The 19748-nt window shown below is 33.9% G+C and overlaps 1 protein-coding gene across 1 annotated transcript in view; it reads right to left on the bottom strand.

Annotated features, from left to right (window-relative positions):
• The window catches only part of LOC138330603 (centrosomal protein of 290 kDa-like), a 40263-nt gene extending 20530 nt beyond the window's left edge, over window positions 1-19733 (bottom strand). Inside the window, exons 1-27 of the mRNA XM_069278165.1 lie at window positions 19593-19733; window positions 18009-18114; window positions 16176-16317; window positions 15878-15933; window positions 15298-15453; window positions 14962-15015; window positions 14155-14307; window positions 13705-13818; window positions 13263-13331; window positions 12760-12849; window positions 12229-12469; window positions 11814-11920; window positions 11515-11586; window positions 11237-11307; window positions 10670-10862; window positions 10252-10325; window positions 9769-9919; window positions 7556-7721; window positions 7239-7297; window positions 6804-6968; window positions 6341-6490; window positions 5364-5489; window positions 4606-4698; window positions 2712-2861; window positions 2505-2585; window positions 2109-2282; window positions 239-350 (exon numbers count right to left, since the gene is read on the bottom strand). Coding sequence (XP_069134266.1) covers window positions 239-350; window positions 2109-2282; window positions 2505-2585; window positions 2712-2861; window positions 4606-4698; window positions 5364-5489; window positions 6341-6490; window positions 6804-6968; window positions 7239-7297; window positions 7556-7721; window positions 9769-9919; window positions 10252-10325; window positions 10670-10862; window positions 11237-11307; window positions 11515-11586; window positions 11814-11920; window positions 12229-12469; window positions 12760-12849; window positions 13263-13331; window positions 13705-13818; window positions 14155-14307; window positions 14962-15015; window positions 15298-15453; window positions 15878-15933; window positions 16176-16317; window positions 18009-18104 — 3115 coding nt within the window. The 5' untranslated portion in view covers window positions 18105-18114; window positions 19593-19733. The remainder of the gene's footprint in view (window positions 1-238; window positions 351-2108; window positions 2283-2504; window positions 2586-2711; window positions 2862-4605; window positions 4699-5363; window positions 5490-6340; window positions 6491-6803; window positions 6969-7238; window positions 7298-7555; window positions 7722-9768; window positions 9920-10251; window positions 10326-10669; window positions 10863-11236; window positions 11308-11514; window positions 11587-11813; window positions 11921-12228; window positions 12470-12759; window positions 12850-13262; window positions 13332-13704; window positions 13819-14154; window positions 14308-14961; window positions 15016-15297; window positions 15454-15877; window positions 15934-16175; window positions 16318-18008; window positions 18115-19592) is intronic.
• Between the last annotated feature and the right edge of the window lie 15 nt (window positions 19734-19748).

Below are 19748 nucleotides of genomic sequence, written 5' to 3' on the forward strand. Positions count from 1 at the left end.
TATTTACATTAAACAGAGCTAAGATTTACCAGGAACTGTCAAGGACATAAAACTTAAATTTAGTACATGAATTACAATTGTACTGTAAAATTGCACAATAAAGTAGCTAATGAGAAAGCACATCCAAGTAAGCAATGTTATTACCATATATGACCTTCATGTCTAGTATTTAATAATAGTTGCTGACCTTGATCAAATGAAACCTTTATAAGTGAGAGTAAGTTTTGCACTATCTCACCTCTCCTGTGGAGATCCTCCATGGCTGCCTCTAGGGCATGCAGTTTCTCCTTCTCCATCTCCAGGGTCTTCTTCAGAACATCGTTATCCTCTGTAAGACGCATGACCTCACCCTAAAGAGAAATAAAACCAAACAGGATTATAGATACAGGTCATTGTGCAGACGCATGACCTCACCCTAAAGAGAACTAAAACCAAACAGGATTATAGATACAGGTCATTGTGCAGGCGCATGACCTCACCCTAAAGGGAAATATAACCAAACAGGATTATAGATACAGGTAATTGTGCAGGCGCATGACCTCACCCTAAAGAGAACTAAAACCAAACAGGATTATAGATACAGGTCATTGTGCAGGCGCATGACCTCACCCTAAAGGGAAATATAACCAAACAGGATTATAGATACAGGTCATTGTGCAGGCGCATGACCTCACCCTAAAGAGAAATAAAACCAAACAGGATTATAGATACAGGTCATTGTGCAGGCGCATGACCTCACCCTAAAGGGAAATATAACCAAACAGGATTATAGATACAGGTCATTGTGCAGACGCATGACCTCACCCTAAAGAGAACTAAAACCAAACAGGATTATAGATACAGGTCATTGTGCAGACGCATGACCTCACCCTAAAGAGAACTAAAACCAAACAGGATTATAGATACATGTCATTGTACAGACACATGACCTCACCCTAAAGAGAAATAAAACCAAACAGGATTATAGATACAGGTCATTGTGCAGACGCATGACCTCACCCTAACGAGAAATAAAACCACACAGGATTATAGATACAGGTCATTGTGCAGACGCATGACCTCACCCTAAAGGGAAATATAACCAAACAGGATTATAGATACAGGTCATTGTGCAGACGCATGACCTCACCCTAAAGAGAAATAAAACCAAACAGGATTATAGATACAGGTCATTGTGCAGGCGCATGACCTCACCCTAAAGAGAAATAAAACCAAACAGGATTATAGATACAGGTCATTGTGCAGGCGCATGACCTCACCCTAAAGGGAAATATAACCAAACAGGATTATAGATACAGGTCATTGTGCAGACGCATGACCTCACCCTAAAGAGAAATAAAACCAAACAGGATTATAGATACAGGTCATTGTGCAGACGCATGACCTCACCCTAACGAGAAATAAAACCAAACAGGATTATAGATACAGGTCATTGTGCAGACGCATGACCTCACCCTAACGAGAAATAAAACCACACAGGATTATAGATACAGGTCATTGTGCAGACGCATGACCTCACCCTAAAGAGAAATAAAACCAAACAGGATTATAGATACAGGTCATTGTGCAGGCGCATGACCTCACCCTAAAGAGAAATAAAACCACACAGGATTATACATACAGGTCATTGTGCAGACGCATGACCTCACCCTAACGAGAAATAAAACCACACAGGATTATAGATACAGGTCATTGTGCAGATCTCTGTATATGTAGCAGTAAATAAGCTAAATCATGAGATGTTTAATTATCAATTAAACAAAACTCAAACAAACACATGCGTCCATAAATTTCAGTGACGTAACATAAAAATAAGAACAGAAAAGTCATAATAACATGTTCATACTTCAAACTGTTAATGCATCTGACCCTTGACCTTGAGCTTATAAAACACATATCTCTAGTCCAAATAGCTCTTACAGTTCTTATATTTAGACTGTCTCTTGCCTCAAAACAACAGTAACCTTGTAATGTAACCCTGACTCTATAGTAGACCTGTACATTTACTTTTTACATGAAGCTAATCTTGTGACCTAGACCCTCATTTTCTGTACCTTCATCCTAATTACGACATTATCCTTGTGACCTTGAACCTACATGACCTTTACCTCTAAGCCTGTAATGACGTCAGCCTTAGATACAAGACTGTTCTCCTTCTCAAGACCATCGCGATACTTCTCAGTCAGCTGGTGGAACTTCTTATTAGTGATTTCCAGGTCCTCAGAGGGTACAGAATCCTCCAAAGCTTTTTGTAGAGCAGAAATCTTAAAGGTTGCCATGTCCTGTAATCCCAGGAAACATCATATACTTAATTCTCAAAGATTTAAGACGTCTTATTTTACAAAAAAAATGTTTGCATATATGTTAAGAAGTATACATTTTCAAATTTCAAAATGAACATTTGCTAGGCATGGTTGTTTACTTTCTATTGCTTCTATGAGATTTATTTTATAAATTCTATGTCTGGTACTCTTGGAGGTTAAGAAGCTGTTTGAAATGCTTACCTTAAATCTCTGTAGGTACCCTAGCCTTTCTGACACAGATGTTTCCATGGATGCCATTTCATTCTTGTAGTGGTTGATCTCCTGAAATCAAGGAAATATTTTTGTTGAGTAAAGTTAAACTCAAAAGACTTAGCATATTTAAACTAACAGTATAGTTTTGATAATAAAAAACCATATATTGATATTTTGTCAAACATTGATTTATACCTTCCTAAGCTGAGCTTCCACCTCTTCAGAGATGTTGTATCTTCGTGTCAGAGCCTTCTCGTTGACCCGTAAAACTGTGATCCTTCTGGTCATCTCAGAAAGCCGTCTTCTGACCTCAGGTTCATCCTTCGACAGTGTGTCTATCATTCTCTGGTAAATAATAAAGACAAATAACAATCAATAATGAATATCACCTTGAGACAAAAACAGAAAGTGATTTTTTTTTAGATTAAGGGGAATTTATCCAATATGCAATGATCTAAATATTTTAATCCAGATCATAAGAATAAAGATCACCACAGATTGGTTTGATGATACCCAGACTAATGTCTGACCAGTGTTCTATTTATAGCCTCAAAGCTTTAAAAACTTTCCAAAGAGTAATTAATACCTTTCTCTGGGTAAAGAGAATGAAGATTAATTACAAAAAGTTTTGTGATGAAAATCAGAACATAGTCATTGTATTTTTCATTTAACTTTGTATACCGTAAAAACTTGTATAATTTGCGCACCAGTGTAATTTGCGCAGGTACTTTTTAGGGCTGAAAATGCTGAAAAAAATCTACTATCAGTATATTTTGCGCATCCAAATTTTTTGGAAAAAACAATGTCCAGGGAGTCCCAAAATCGATGTATGAAGGTGACAATTTCAATGCAAAATATTCCCCTGAAATGCTTGACAACTTGCACAAAGAAGTGTTGTATTAAGAAGAAATAACATATTAAAACCGCATCGTGTTTGTTTTCTTTTATTGGCCACCTTAACCTGAAACTAAAATATCTTGCAGATGTCTAAAACATCGGCGGTCCGGTCCGCCGTACTCCGTGCACATGTCAATGCTTTGAGATATTACACATGAATAGTAATCAGGAACATTTAAAAAGATTTGAATCTATTTGTTTAAAATTGTCACAATAAGTAATTAGTGTGTTTGAGATCATTAACAATCAACAGCAATCGGCTAGCGGATACGTATGTTAGCTTGCAACAATCACATTGCGAGTAAACTCACTACCTGTACGGTACCAGATCCAAGCTGATGGCTAATAATATTTATAAATACGGTTGAATATGTCACTAACCTTGTAGCTTGTTAATTCAGCAGTAATAAAATTGCAAACCACTTATTAAAATACTAAAAATTCCCACGTGTGTTTTGACTTTTTGCACACGGCCTTCAGCTGGGCCCTACGTAAGGTTTCATGTGCAAAGCTAATGGCTAATTATATTTATCAATACGGTTGAATATGTCACTAACCTTGTAGCTTGTTAATTCTGCAGTAATAAAATTGCAAACCACTTATTAAAAGTCCTAAATATAGGTCAGTTTAGGCATCTTATAAATCCCACGTGTGTTTTGACTTTTTGCACACGGCCTGCAGCTGGGGTATACGTATGTTTGTGTATACACACACACACTCTCTACAGACTTTCTCTACAGCCTCTCTCCCCTAAAAAAATACAGGTAAACTAGATTGACCCGGCCAAAGTCACTGATTGTGGCTGTCCCATTATACTACGAGGTGCACAGGGTATACATCGCTTGCTGTCAGTAGAAGCCATGCTCTCAGTCAGTCGCCATTGAATTCTCAGGGCAAATGGAAACAAGACGATGTGATCATAACTTAACACTTTAATTAGCCTTAGATAATCCACTTTAATAGGTGAGGCATTGTTTTTACAATCTTTAATACCTTGTATCATATAAAATGGCTACCATACACAGAGCGGTACCTCAACATTCATAGATCGTCAGCCCCTCAGAATGGACAGATTTTTTCCCCGTAAAATTTTTAAATCTCCTCTATCAATATAATTTGCGCACCCCCAACTTCAAATTTTATTTTTGCACAGAAAAAGTGCGCAAATTACACAAGTTTTTACGGTACTTACATCAAACTCTTGAATTCGGACTTTATCCTCCTCTTGTGTTGCCCCCAAAGTCTTCATTTGTTGTCTCATCTCCTCTGTCTCTTTCTCCCATTCCTATGGCAACAAACACTCTATGTATTTAGTTTATTGATAGTTATATCAACAACTTATACAATAAGCAGGATTCTCCATTAAAAAACTTGTATCATACTATCATGAACAATTATCATTTTATCATATTTTTGAAATATATTTGTGTTGCTTTTATAGCATTACCTGGACAAAAGTCTTTTAAATAATGACCAAAGATATATCGTCATGGTCTAAGGGGAGATAATCTCATACCTCGCTATCTGTAATATGCATTATATATGACCAAAGGGGAGATAACCTCATTCTGAGAACCCATTTAATGTTATTAAATCCTTAAAGTTAAGGATTAAGAATGATATTTTCATTCTAGTCTAGACATTCACCCGGAAGGTTTGTATAAAAGTCTTGAAAGATAATGTATTAAAGGTATATGGCATTTGTTTTATAAATACTACTGGAAAATAAGAATTCATGCCATTCATTTCAGGTATAGTATAATCAACTTGTATTAATCATCAATCACCAAAGTTTGAACTTATACTAGTATGAAGATGGGAGGAAACTGTGTCTAATGTATACATACTAGTGCTTCCTAGAATGTAAGTTGTCAGTCAAATATAACTTTATAAAATACGCCATTATTCCTTCAACATTCTCCAAGGAATTCTTTTAATAACAATAATGACCTTTTTGTCCTTGATGTAGTCAGCATACATGAGTCCCTGTTGATGTCTCAGGACAGCAAATTTTCTTTTGTAGTTTTCCAAAGAATTCTCCATCTTGTTCATGGCAGCCTCCTTCAGGGAGAGTTCCTAAAACAAGGTCAAGGTTATAACATTTTAATAGTGTCAAAATCATGTATATAATCCAAGCACGAAGAATGATAGAAACAAATGGACAAGAAGCAATATAATGGATTTTAAAATGTCATTTTCAATAAAAAAATATTCCTTAATTTTAGATTTTGGTTCAACCTTAAAGGGACAATTCATTCTACAAGAACATTAAAATTTGTATATATATCGGAAAACCCCCAGTTCTAATGGAAATTAGATCAGTCGGTTTTACTGTGGTATGTCAAAAAATCCCATGGTGGTGAAATGCGTGTGAAATGTTCAAACTCACTCGCTGTCCGCCATTACACATTGTGGTCGAATATCTTGTATGCCGAACCCAGTCCCTTGCTCGTAGAGTAATGCTACTTTTGTATAGAACAGCTCAAATGGCTCTGACAGAAGTGTGTTTACCTTATTAGGTGAATTGTCTTGCCTAAAAAATCATTATATCACCTCCACAGTCGTTATGTAGTTCAATTGTTTAACGTGCGTGACTTTGGCTCGGATATTGGTACAGCGTACATATTGTACCTGCTTAATCGTATTGATCAACGATTTGTAATTACAACGGTATCAATTAAAATACTAAACAATGACGTGGAATTTGTCAATATCTTATGTTATATGTTTCATAAGAAATGTAGAACAATACATTTATGCCATATTTTGCTTCTTGGTTATGTAAAAGAATTAGCGTGAGTGAATTGTCCCTTTAAGTATATTATCTATTTTTATAACATAAAAATGCCTCTTGTGAAGGTAATAAACAGCATCGGAAGAACAGTACAAAACAAATCATCTCGGTGAAACCTGTGTGGACATCATACCTGTAGAACGGTAATCAGATGCTCGTTAAGGCTGGAGATGACCTCTGAACTGGTGATAGCCATGGAATCAGGGAGAGGTAGTTTCTGGTACAAACCTGGTCCCCCACCTGCCTCCTTAGCTGCCTTCAAATCAGCCTCCAGCTGCTCAATCTGTTACAATATAAAAATAACACTTGTGTGTCAAAGTAAATAACTTTCATCAGGTCAATTGATATGACTGAATAAGTGAAAGCTTTAGTTTTTTAATTGTAGATTTTAAAGAGAAAAAGATATGTAGTCTTAGTCAAAATAACACATTTTAACCTTTTTGAAAAATTTGTTTATCATATCAAACAACTATCGGTCTCTAACTTATGAGGTAGATATCTTGAAAGCTAATATTAATTTTTAAACAAATACAACAGACATCACAATATTTTTATGGTATATATTTTTTGTGATTGAAGAATTTGTTACACGTTACCTTCTCCAAACTTTTCTCCACTTCCATTCTGGCTTTGTTGGCTTCGTGCCTAGTCTCACGGAGTTCTGCCCGGATCTCATCATTACGCCCCTGTAGATTATCCACTTGTGCCTTTAGGTAGAGTGATGTGTCGTACTTGCCAATCACACTCTTGGCTTCGATTGCCTGTCACCAAACACACATTAGACATTAGACCTTTATACATATCACATCGTGTTTTAAAGTCATACCACTGATATCATGGACTATGGGAAAAAATATAATTTTCTAGAAATGATTAAATTCTAACAACCAACATGTAACTGCAATGATCTATTATATTTTAGAGTAAATTTTACTGATAGAGATATTTTGATCATAATCAATCTAAAATCAAATCTTGATTTCCTTTCCCTATCCAAATATTCAGGAGTACAATGATTCAGTGAGACTTACAGCTAACATCCTCTCTAGTGTTGGGAAGTGCATGGCCTGCTCCTCTGGTCCGTGCTCATCTGTAAATAGTATACTGCCTTTTAGTATACATAAAACATCTCCCAACACAACAGCATGTGAATATTGAAACATTTGCTTTGGCTTTATTAATCCTTGAAAAGTGTTTTGGACATTTGTCAAACAGAAGGAGAGTTTATAATATTTGACTTTCAATTTGAAGTTTTGTTTTTCTAGAGATGAAGATTTTATCACAGCAGTAATTACTACAGTATCTATATAGGTACCCAGTTTATATGTATGGAAAAGAATGTACATACCAGGTTTGTATTTCTGGAGATTTTCCAGCACCTCCTTCAGACCACCTTCCAGTTGTTGATTGTCATTTTCCAGCTGCTGTACCTTAACCTTGAACTCTGCATTCTCTCTGTACAGTTTATCCATCTCTCTCATATTCTCACGGAACTCGTCCCCAGCCTCTCGGTGCTATAAGTATGAGAATCATCTCTATTTCATTAACACAACACTTCAATGAACTCTACATATAATATTTATATAAATTTGAAACAAAATATTTAAGCATTGATGTCACTATTTTTTAAATTTCAATCAGGGTATGTAAGAAATTTTGTTTGCAAACTGTGAATTCCAAAAGATTTCCCATGAAAGATCCTTTAAACACAGATAACATGTTGAATTTGAGATACTAAAATGATGTAGATAAAGTACAATTTACTGTCTATTGGTCCCACCTTCCAGTGGTTGTGACCACAGGGACCTGGCACGAAAATTTTTAACCAATAGTATACATATATATATATTATAGTATCAAGGGTATGAACTCGACGGTCGAGAAAAACGGACCTATTTTTTTAAAACCGTGATTATTTTAATAAATGGGTTCTATACAACATTGACGGATATCTGACCTTAAAGAGAAATAATTTATCTTTCCATTGAGTGCTTGATGAACAAAATTGGCCAAGTATTGACGAAGCTATGGAGTGAAGAATCGGGAAATTTACGAAAAATATGCTAGGTAGACATTTCCCTGTCCGGTCGAAATGTCCTTTCGGCTCTAATGGGTACCTCAAAAACCAAGCCAAAATCACAAAATCTACGCTTGTGGTGGTAAACAATACCCATAACCGTGATCATACACAATCTCCTTTGGAGGTGTCATGACCCGTCCTTTGGAGAAACTCCATTTAAACATCGTGTAGCTCACTTACTTTAACCGTCACCGCCATGTTCATTTTTCTCTCGGAACGCTTCTCGACTTTACATATCGTGACTACATTATGCAAATTATGTTATGTTGTGCTTGTCGGTAAACTCGAGAAGCGTTCCGAAGAACAAATGAACATGGCGGTGACGGTTAAAGTAAGTGAGCTACACGATGTTTAAATGGAGTTTCTACAAAGTACGGGTCATGACACCTCCAAAGGAGATTGTGGATGAACACAGTTATGGGTATTGTTTACCACCACAAGCGTAGATTTTGTGATTTTGGCTTGGTTTTTGAGGTACCCATTAGAGCCGAGACGACATTTCGACCGGACAGGGAAATGTCTACCTAGCATATTTTTCGTAAATTTCCCAATTCATCAAGCCATAGCTTCGTCAATACTTGGCCAATTTTGTTCATCAAGCACTCAATGGAAAGATTATATGACTCTTTCATATGTACATATGTAGGATAGAACTATTCCACCCGAGGGTACAGAATTTTGGGTCAGAACCGAGGCTTGCCGAGGTTTCTGACCCAAAATTCTGTACCCGAGGGTGGAATAGTTCTATCCTACATAATTTACATATGAAAGAGTTATTTTCTCACATTGCTTGTCGAATTACTTGCACGAAAGGTGAGGCAGCCGTTTTGTGACAAAATCTTAACTTCTTAAATAATCGATCGATTTTAAAAATAAGAACGCCATTCGAAAGAGCTCATCAAAGTTTGGTTTATATTGAAAATATAAACAAGAAATCTTAGGTAAAACGGTTTGAAATGCAAATTAAACAAATGAAATGGGAAATAAATCCGACAAATCAATCGAAATAGAAGAAAAATGACGTCAACTTTGGCTGACATGACGTCATTTCATTGTTTTTTCAATTGTGACGTCACAGCTATGTAAGATAGATTTATCTTACATAGCTGTCTTTCATGGGACAACTCTATCTTACATGGCTAGCTATGTGAGAAAAATTATTTCTCTTTAAGTGAAGATATCCGTCAATGTTGTAAAGAACCCATTTATTAAAATAATCACGGTTTTAGAAAAATAGGTCCGTTTTTCTCGACCGCCGAGTTCATACCCTTGATACTATAATATATATATGTATACTATTGGTTAAAATTTTCGTGCCAGGTCCCTGTGGTTGTGACATCATGATAATCATGCCAAAACATGACGTCACAATCACCAGAAGGTAGGACAAATACTTCACCCACATTGTTTTGGCATCTTTAAATCAATGTGTTTTTTCGAAAATTTGAACACAAAGATAATTGTTTAATGAAGAAACTGACCCTTAACTGCATCTCCTCGCTTTCCACTTCCTGTTTGATCTGTGCCCCGGTGGACGTGGCCTCAGCCTTTTTCACTCTAGTGGCTTTTAGCTCATCCTGGAAGTCTGCTACAGCCATCATATCCTCCGCAGTCAGGCCTAGTGCCACTGCCCTGTAAAATAAAATGTCATTTATCACAACACTGTCAACATAGTCTATGTAACATTTTAGTATAATCGTAAAACATAAATCCTCTGAACTGAAACTGGTTTTTGCACTTAATTAAGTCATGAGACCGTGGTCCAGTTTTGATAGATCATAGAAATTCCTTACATTAAGCAGCTTAATTAACAATTCCCCTTGACATAGACATTAAAACGATTTAATCCCTATCATTCTGACAGTCCAATAGTATAGTTTCACTAGCCATAGTTTTTGTTGTCCATCTTTAAAATAAAATTTGACAATAAATCAAATTGTTATACTAATTGTATGATAAAGTACCTCTGTCCTGTATGCTGGGCAAGTTTTCTGATCTTTTTCTTCAAAATAACTCTCTCATCTTCAAGCTTCTCAACCTAAATGCATAAAACATCATAGTGTAAGAAAAGAAATGAAAAAGTACTAATTAATTCTATACTTTAATTTTGTCAGATTCTTACAGAAAAGTAGAGCCTGTTAATACAAACCAACAAATAACATTCTTTGGATATTTTCTAAACTCTAGATACAAACTATGGAAAATGAGGCAATATGTTGAGATAAAGGCATATGTACCGAAATTACAGAGTAATGACTCAACTGGTCAACTATGATTACAATAATACCAATGAAACTTCTATTTGACTGAATTAATTTTATGATTGAAATTCACTTATAAAGAGATGTCTAACTTATTATTATTGTTTTACGAGATTCTTACCTCTTGTTGTAGAATGAAGTTCAGAGCTTTCTCTTCCTCTTTTCTGAGTGCCTTATTTTTTCTGAATTGTGTGAGGTCAAGAGGCTCTCTAGGGTCAAGGCCAAGCCGGTATCGTAGATCCTCATTTTCCTCTTCCATATCGTTAATCTTCATTTCTACTTTGTTGATGTACTGTGTCAGCTCCTCAATTTGTCTGTGTGAAAATATACACAAAATATAATAAGTCATCAATTCGTCTTTGCGTGGATATCACGCAGTTGTATTATCACTTACCATTACTTAATATGTTTTTTTTTCAATACTGGTTAGAAGTTTTGAGGTAGAAAAAAGGATGATTAATAAAGAAAATTAATTTTACATTCCGTTGAAGATGTAGATTATTTAAAAATCATCTAATTACTTCTTTGTTACAATTACAACACCACAGTAACTTTGAATAAATTTTTTATTCAAAATCTTGGATTTATCAAAAACAATCTCTTTGCAAAAAAAAAAAAAATTTCTGATGAGATTATCAAATAATACTTTAAAGCGGATAAATCTAATGATTACGGGAAGGTGTCTTACCTGTCTCTGACTTTGATCTGATTTTTGCCTTCCTTAATCTCACCAACAGCTTCAGCCAGTCCATACTCACCCTACAAACAAAAAATGTAAACTTTAACAAAAAGTACAGTCAAATACTTACAAAAAATAAAAGCAAACATTATATTTCTAAACAACTATAACTATTTAAACAACCTTTTCCCCAAAAAAATTATTTCAAACATCTTTATTAATACTTTAATTGAGTATATTTTTACACAAAAAAAATTTAGTTACTATACTGTTTGATGAAAACTTACCGCCTCATACTTCCTCATCCGTTCCAAAGCATCACTGAGTTCTTTGTCCTTTTCTCGAGCATCCCTCTCAGCCTTAAAAATAAATGTATTTGTGAATAAATGTTTTAAATTGTACTGTGGTTATATCAATGTCTTCAAATCTCATTCACATAATGAAACCATTAGTCACTGTAACAAGCTCTTGCTTAACCAGTCATTACGGACAATTAAAATTTGAAAATAATTCTTTGTTTTAAGATATTTATTTCTTTATTCTAAAGTGAAGTTTCTGAGATAAGACTCTGTATATCTGTACTTACCACTTTGATATCGTTGTTAACTTCTGACAACTTTTTCCGTTCAAACTCTAGGTCTGTCTGTAGTTCCCTTATCCTGTGGAGTTGTCGATCACCAGGTCCTGCACCAGCTGTCAAATATTTCATTTCTTATTTATTTTTTTATCTAAAGCAATCAGACTTTTTAAATTAATTATCAGGTATAAGCACAGTCTATAAGTTGCAATAACAAGTCTCTTATATAGAGACTTAAAAGATACAAAGATGCTAACCCAAACCAAAGACAAAACTGATTTCTGTTTAAAAAGAAATACAGAATTACCAATTAATGTGTTCCCTGATAATATTTCATAAAACTTCTGATTATCAGATTTTTGTTTTATTTCTTTACTTTAGACAAAATGAAAATTGTAATTAACAGATAATTAAAACTAATTACATTTATGGAGTTCGTTTCTAAGATCTTCTACTAATGCAGTATTAGCTTCCATCTCGTCAACATAAGCCTTGATCTTGTCAGTAAGTTCCTCTATCTGTTTATCTTTATCCTTAATGACAGTTGTAAGTGCTGCGACAGACGCTTTGTCAGCGTCCATGTTGGCTGCAATCAGCTGCTCTCTCAGGTGAATTGCCTGCTCTTGGAACTCAACAATGGCTTCGTCTTTCTCTGATAAAATTGCCTGGAAAACAACATTTAATTTGATGCAATACATAATTTGACAAACAGATACCTATATAAAAAATCCCACACATTAAACATGTATGTCTTTCAATTTATAAAACAATCTATTAAATAACTTATCATTTTTTTTATTTTGTATGATTTAAACAAATGTCTTGCTGTTGATATGGAACATATGTAAAGTTATTCTTGCTACTCTGATAATTTTAGAAATATAGAAGAAAGAATTATTTTGAAAAACACAAAAAAAAACAAAAATTCCTTATTAAAACATTGAATAAGACCAACCTTCCACTCCTCAATCTTGTTGTTGACAGCCACCATGATAGCATCGTCAGCGTCGGTCTTTGACTGCACTTGCTCATTTAGATCTTGTACCTGAGTTCAGGAAACATCCCATAATTAAATATCATGTCTACAGATAATAAGACCCAATACATCAAACAATCCAGATTGAACTAGTTCCAGTTCTTTATTCTTTAAACCTTACGATTTATCAGGAAAAGGTGCAGAATTATATACATCTGCATAATGATTGCTCAAATTCTATCAAAAAATAAAAATAAAATAAAAATCATGGGCATTTGAAATGATAGACACTGAGGTTTCACTCAAAATGCATATTGTTACTGAAATTTACACATGATCAAATTAACTTCAAATATGAACTTTTGGGCTTCTGAAAAGAAACTCATGATGATGAAATATACTGAATTCTTCAATTTCTTTTATTACAGAAAATCAAATTCTGTAGAGAATTTCTTTCCAGTACCAGAACACTGTTTCCATACCTGGGCTTTGAGGACTTCGTTTTCTTTACGGACTTTGTCTGTATCCTGGTCAATCTCCTGTAGAGTTTTCTGTACAAACAAATAACATGTCAACATTAAACAATCAATTTGTCAACATCATAAGCCAAAAGATTGATCGGCATAAATCAAATACAAACCGTGTAAAAGTATAAAAAAAAGTGAAAGTGAAAGTGGATAAAATTGATACACATTTAAATTTACCAAAAAATAATACAAATCAAAATTTGATGAAAAGGGCAAAGAAAGTGGTGTTTTATTGTGATGAAGACTTTATATATCAAAATCACTAACTGATATGGATTTCAATCAGACACCATACAAACATGATTACCCAGACAGAATTTCTGTGTAGTCTTGCTGAACCATGAACACAAACTTCAAATTCAACTGTTTAAAAAGTTGAGTGTAACATGGTACCAACCCTGAGTTTGAGATTGTCCTCACGAGTGCGGTCCATGTCCAGAATAGCTGCCTTCATCCCCACTTCCAGTTCCTCAATCTTCTTAGCGTACATCTCATTGGCGTCAGTGAGATTCTGGAACAAACATTTACAAATATGAAGGATCAAAGAGTCATGCATGTCTAATCCATAAATAGGATTAACTTATGTTAAATAAACCATTTTCTACATTTCTACAAATTAGGAAAATTCATACAAATAAGTTCTGAGATACAGATAAGGAATCAATTATTCAGGGAAGAGTTATACTGTAGAAGAAAATCATCTTACTTACATATCTATACTGCTATATTAACTTTCTGTCAACTGAAACCAGAGTCACTTAGCCATAGTCTTCTCTGTGTACATGAAATTTATCAAATTGAATATAAACTATGAAACAATTAATGAAGGAACATCCTTATTACATACTTGAAGCTCTTCCATAGCCTCGGCCATCTCATGGTTCTTTTTCATCAACTTGTCACGGAACTCGATCTCATCTCCACGTTTGGACACAAGGTTGTCTTTCTGTGACTGCATCTGCATCTTATAATCGCTGATATCCTGGCGCAGCTGGTCATTCTGAAGACAAAAAAGGTCAAGGTTATATGTGTTTTAGTAGGGTATCTTAGATTGTAGTAAGGGGAGATAATCTAACCATGTTACACAAAATATTTTTCTGCATTTTAAGATTTTTTTTTTTTTATACTTAAACATTACACAATGATATATAAGTATTTTATAAAAAACTAAGAGTTATAATAATTAATACACGATTAAACACAAATTACAATGATTAAAATTACATCTTAAAATACAAATGTAAAGACTAAAGTGATAATAATAATGTACAATCATACAGTGGTGTACACAGTCATAGTTACTGTTGTTAAGATTAAATAGTCACATCATGTACATTTTCATGGGTGTATAGAACTATAGACAGGGTAAATACAAATATTGCAAAGCGACAGATAAAAACACTCTTGCTTTGAAATCTCATATTACCAGGGTAGATTCTTAATGTTAGTTAAAAATAAAACATCCATAATAAGGACCAAAAGAATTCTATTTCATGCACATGGCATGAAAATACTGATTAAGCTGCAGATTTATGGAAGTTTAAACTAACATTTTAAAATCATTTCATAAGTGATACTTAAAGAATATTTTCCGAAGAATGTGTCTTTCTTAAACTGGGCTAACAATATAGCTTAAATGTATAATAGTCCTTACTTCATCTCTCATATCTTTCTGTATCTTCTCCAACTCACTAATTCTCTCACTGTACTGTAAGAAAAATAAACAGGAAATATTAAATGCAGATTGATAAATTCACTAAAAAACATCATTTATACAGGCTTACATGTATCCAAACTAAATCTCATGTTTTATTTTGTTTTTCTGGTGGGTCAATGACCACAAGTCAAAAATATAGCAGTGTCCTTATACTTTCAGATATAAATAGTTTTAACACATGTTTTAGGAAAAATATTAGCTCCTGACTTTATATATTAAAATTCAAATGGTCATAGTGTCTGGTGAGAAACCAATAACTGTAACATGACCTACCTTCTCTGCTGCTCGTTTCTCACTAGCGAGATCACGCTGTAGATCTTTAACATCCTGTTCCAGTTCCTCTCGCCGTCTCTCCAAGTCTGTTACTTGGTCACGGAGAGCACCTTGGGCTCCTCTAGCTGTTCCAGAACCAGACTCAGGACCAAATTTCTGAAAGAAACAAAAGAAAATGTTAATGTAAGAAAACAGGCATACATCATAATGATAGAGTAGATAAAGTAACCAATTTTTAAAAACAACTCATCATCCAGTTCTTCTCTTTCTTTTTAAATGCATACCTGTATATAGGACATAGGTATTATTTGTTTTCGGATTTAGAAGACATTTCTCTTAAAAAGTATTGCTGGATGACATTCTCATTTCTGAAATCTAATATGTTCTTGTTTAATATGTAATTAACTTTATAAATCATCTCATTCATGGGTATATCATGATAAGTAAAATCAAATAAAGTGCATAAACATATCTTTTGGGGAATAATGAAGATCTAAAACATCTAAATATTATCAGAGAACATAAAATGAAGTAACAATGACATATAACAATCAGTTTATAACATTAGTGACAGCCTTACCTCCAATTCTGAAATCTTTTTCTTCAATTTTTCGATTTCTTTATTTTGTGTTTCCTCTGAAAATGTCATTACATGAGAACATTAAATCATACTTTAAAAGATCATTTCAAAACATATTATGACAATATACTTCCTATCTTATCATGTTTATATTTTGATACCCATAGAAGAATTCATAATTTTTCAAAAGACTGTGCAGATATTGTTGAAATTAACCTATTAACACTATTACATCAGACAATTTTTTGTAATCAAGCTAGAATGTAAAAGAAAAACTCATTGCTTAGTATTTTCTTACCTTTCTTCTGAGCATCAACTGTCTCTTTCTCAAACATCTGAATAGTTTCTTCAATCGACTCATGTTTCGTTTTCATAACAACTTTAGTGACTTCAAACAATTTCCTGAGTTTTTCTGGATCACTTTGGTCAGAAGGATTGTACTGCAATGAAAACAGTTGTGTAAAAGTGTGGGCAGTGAGTATATATGCATTCATTATCAAATATTCTACAAATATGTGGTTGTATTTGATAAATCTGTTTAAAGGGACAATTCAGTGAGGCTAATTCGTTATATAACCATGAAGCAAAATATGACAAAAATATATTGTTCTTCATTCCTTATGAAACATAAGACAAGAAATAGTGACAAATTCCACAACATTGTTAAGTATTTTGATTAATACCATTGAAATTCAAAAACGTTGATCAATACGATTAAGCAGGTACAACATGTACGCTGTACCCTTACCCGAGTCAAAGTCACGCACGTTAAACAAATGCAATACATAACCACTGAGGAGTTGATGAATTTATTTTTAGACAAGAACATGCATCTTATAATGTTAACACAACTGTAAGAGCGTTTTGAGTAGTTCTAGACAAAAAATTCTTTATTACACAGGCTAGGGTCATGGTTCGGCATACAAGGCTATGTTTAATGGCGATTGAACATTTCACATACAATTGACTACAGTGGGCTTTTCTGACATATCAGAGTAAAACCAACTTATCTAATTTCCATTAGAACTGGTTTGTTTCCGAAATATGTGCAAGTTTTAACGTACTCTTAGACCGAATTGTCCCTTTAATCTGTGTTAAGGATGTACACCTGTGAGAAGTCAAAATTTTCTTGTATTAAACTTTTTTTCTCATATAGATTTTTGGAAATAGGAGTTCATACCATACAAGAAAATGGAAGAAAAAACATATGTCGGTGTGCTTGTTTTTGAGCTATTGTCACTCAAAGATACCAAGTTGACAAAATCTTAGATTTTTTAGGATTTTTGCCGTTTTGACCACATACACAAGAGTTTAAAGCCATAATTTCCTAATGAGATGTTTGATATGTATGGAAGTTTGAAGAATTTATTTTCCTGTAGTCTTCTTTAAAAAAAAACAATTTTTGATTAATAAGACTCATATTTTTTCTCAGAATAACAACATATGCTACCCCTACCCCTTAATTTTGAGCTACAAAATACACCATTTTCAGCCATTTTTGCCAAATTTAACCCTTTATAGAAACAGTTGTGGTATTAAACTTTTGTTAATATTTTGCATATCAATAGGGAATGGGTTGTTCTTTCTAAATTAGGCAGAAAAATGGGGGGTCAGTGTGCTTACTTTTTTGCCCCATTTGAATATGTGTTATTTTTCAGTATTTTAGAGTAAAAAATAAAAGTGCTCAAATTACCATTAAATGTAAAAATAAAGTGTCAAAAGCGTATCACTTCACACAATAATGCTCAATATTTTAATAACTACGAACGTAGTAAAGATTAACAGCAAAAATTAGCTCGATACAGCTAAAAATGCTGGTGCAGTGATGATTTAAGTAAAAACAATTTCAGTAAAAAAATGGTTAAACTATGGCTCTACTCAAAGAGGAAAAAGACACAATTTCAAAATGGCCGCCAAATGGGCAATTTCTTAAAATCCCTGTATGAAAAAATCTACTGAAAATAGAAATGTAATTTTTTGACAAAATTTGCATCTGGCAACTTGCTACAGATATTGATAAAATCTATTTGAAAATCTCATAACTTCTTTGATCTTTGTCGAAACGAGACTTCAACGGAACTGAAACCTCAGAAGAATACATCCTTAATTTATCATTTTTACAAAAACTCACTGCCACAAAGCTTTCATAGAAGTCTTCTATCTCATCCTCAGAGATTTTCTCCGGCGTCACCGCCATCACTCTGTCCCATTCTAATGGCGGCATCATGCTTCTTTACCTGTAAATTAGTAAATCACATCAAATTCATGTTAGATGTTTCATGGACATTCAAACTTTTCCACTATTCAATTTTTTGGGGGATTTTATTTGAGATAAACTTTAATATCGGCAAAGGGAGATGACACCAAATCTAGCACATTAATAAACATTTTATGAATGAATAGATAAATTATTGAGGGCAAACATCTTAATTATAACATCCTTACTGACCTTAGTGTTATGATTATAGACTAGTTTTTCACATATGCATGATAAAATGGTTGATTGAAAGTGATATTTATGATTAGAACAGTTTTGGTACAGATATATCACATAATTCTTAAAGATCCTATAGCTATAGTGCACGATTTCAAGCATAAAAGATCTAGAATACACATATAGACTTAATAATACCATGTTCAGTATTTTCTAAACACTGATCTGGATTTACTAACTTTACATTAATATATGTTTATCTTGATCTTCATGGTCAGTACTGGCAGGTGACCAGTTCTCACCAAGTACCAATTCTCGCCATCGCAACTATAGCTGTACGATTGTAGAAGAACAGGGAAAATACACATTCCTAAATCTCAACCCGAGACCTTTTAACCACCTACCATGGGTTATTTAGTTGGGCGCCAATGTAGAAGAACAGGGAAAATACACATTCCTGTCGAGTGCCCCAACCAGGAATCGAACCCGGGTCTCCGGCGTGGAAATCTACGGCTCTACCGACTGAGCCAAAGAAGCATGCTCCGTCAGCTGAGTGACAGAGACCGTATTTAACACTATGTACAAGTCACACCGACCGCTCCTTTTACACGATTACCACTCAAATTACGTCAATAAAGTCATCATCTGACAGAATTAAGACACAATTTCCATACTGATTTACACCAAAAATGTGTGAAAATTGGTGTGTGATAATACAAGTATACATGCGATGGCGAGAATTGGTACTCAGCTAGAACTGGTTGCCTGCCAGTAACTATAATATTATTTGAATAAATATCATTATTTATTGGACACCATAAATCATAATATAAACTGGTGGGATTGATTTGGACTTGTATGAGTAAACTTGTTTAATACAAGGTTTTTACTTAAATTGTATCATATTTACATTATGTATCTTGAGAATTACACTGTAGTCCTACTGTAGTAGACAGTGGCCATGCTATGATGACCAGTGTACACATTTTTCAAATTATCAATGGAAATCTAGCTATATATATATATAGATAGATTTAAAATAATAATTATACACACAAATACGTACTAGAATTTATGCAATTTAATAACACACTTATTTAAATAACAAAGTAAAATCGTTCACGTCAGTTTAAAATTGATAACATTACACGATCTATCATATGCAATCTTGTAATTTTGTTTTTTTTAACAGATGAAACATGTTGGATCACGACTCATCAAATTTTCTACCTGTTCATACTGATTAATAAACGGTAAATGGAGGTTTATAATATACTCAACCCAAACAGGCGCTGATAGTTAAAATGTCTACCACTCAAGCCTGGTATCAAGTCGCCTTATTTGACGAATCACCAATAAAATAGAACAACCAGTTTTCAAGTTTGAAGAATGTCCGCCATTTTCGGTGTAAACATTGTTAGACGCGAGTATCAACAC

The sequence above is a fragment of the Argopecten irradians genome, chromosome 1 (assembly GCF_041381155.1).
Source record: "Argopecten irradians isolate NY chromosome 1, Ai_NY, whole genome shotgun sequence".
In the NCBI taxonomy this organism is placed as follows: Eukaryota; Metazoa; Mollusca; class Bivalvia; order Pectinida; family Pectinidae; genus Argopecten; species Argopecten irradians.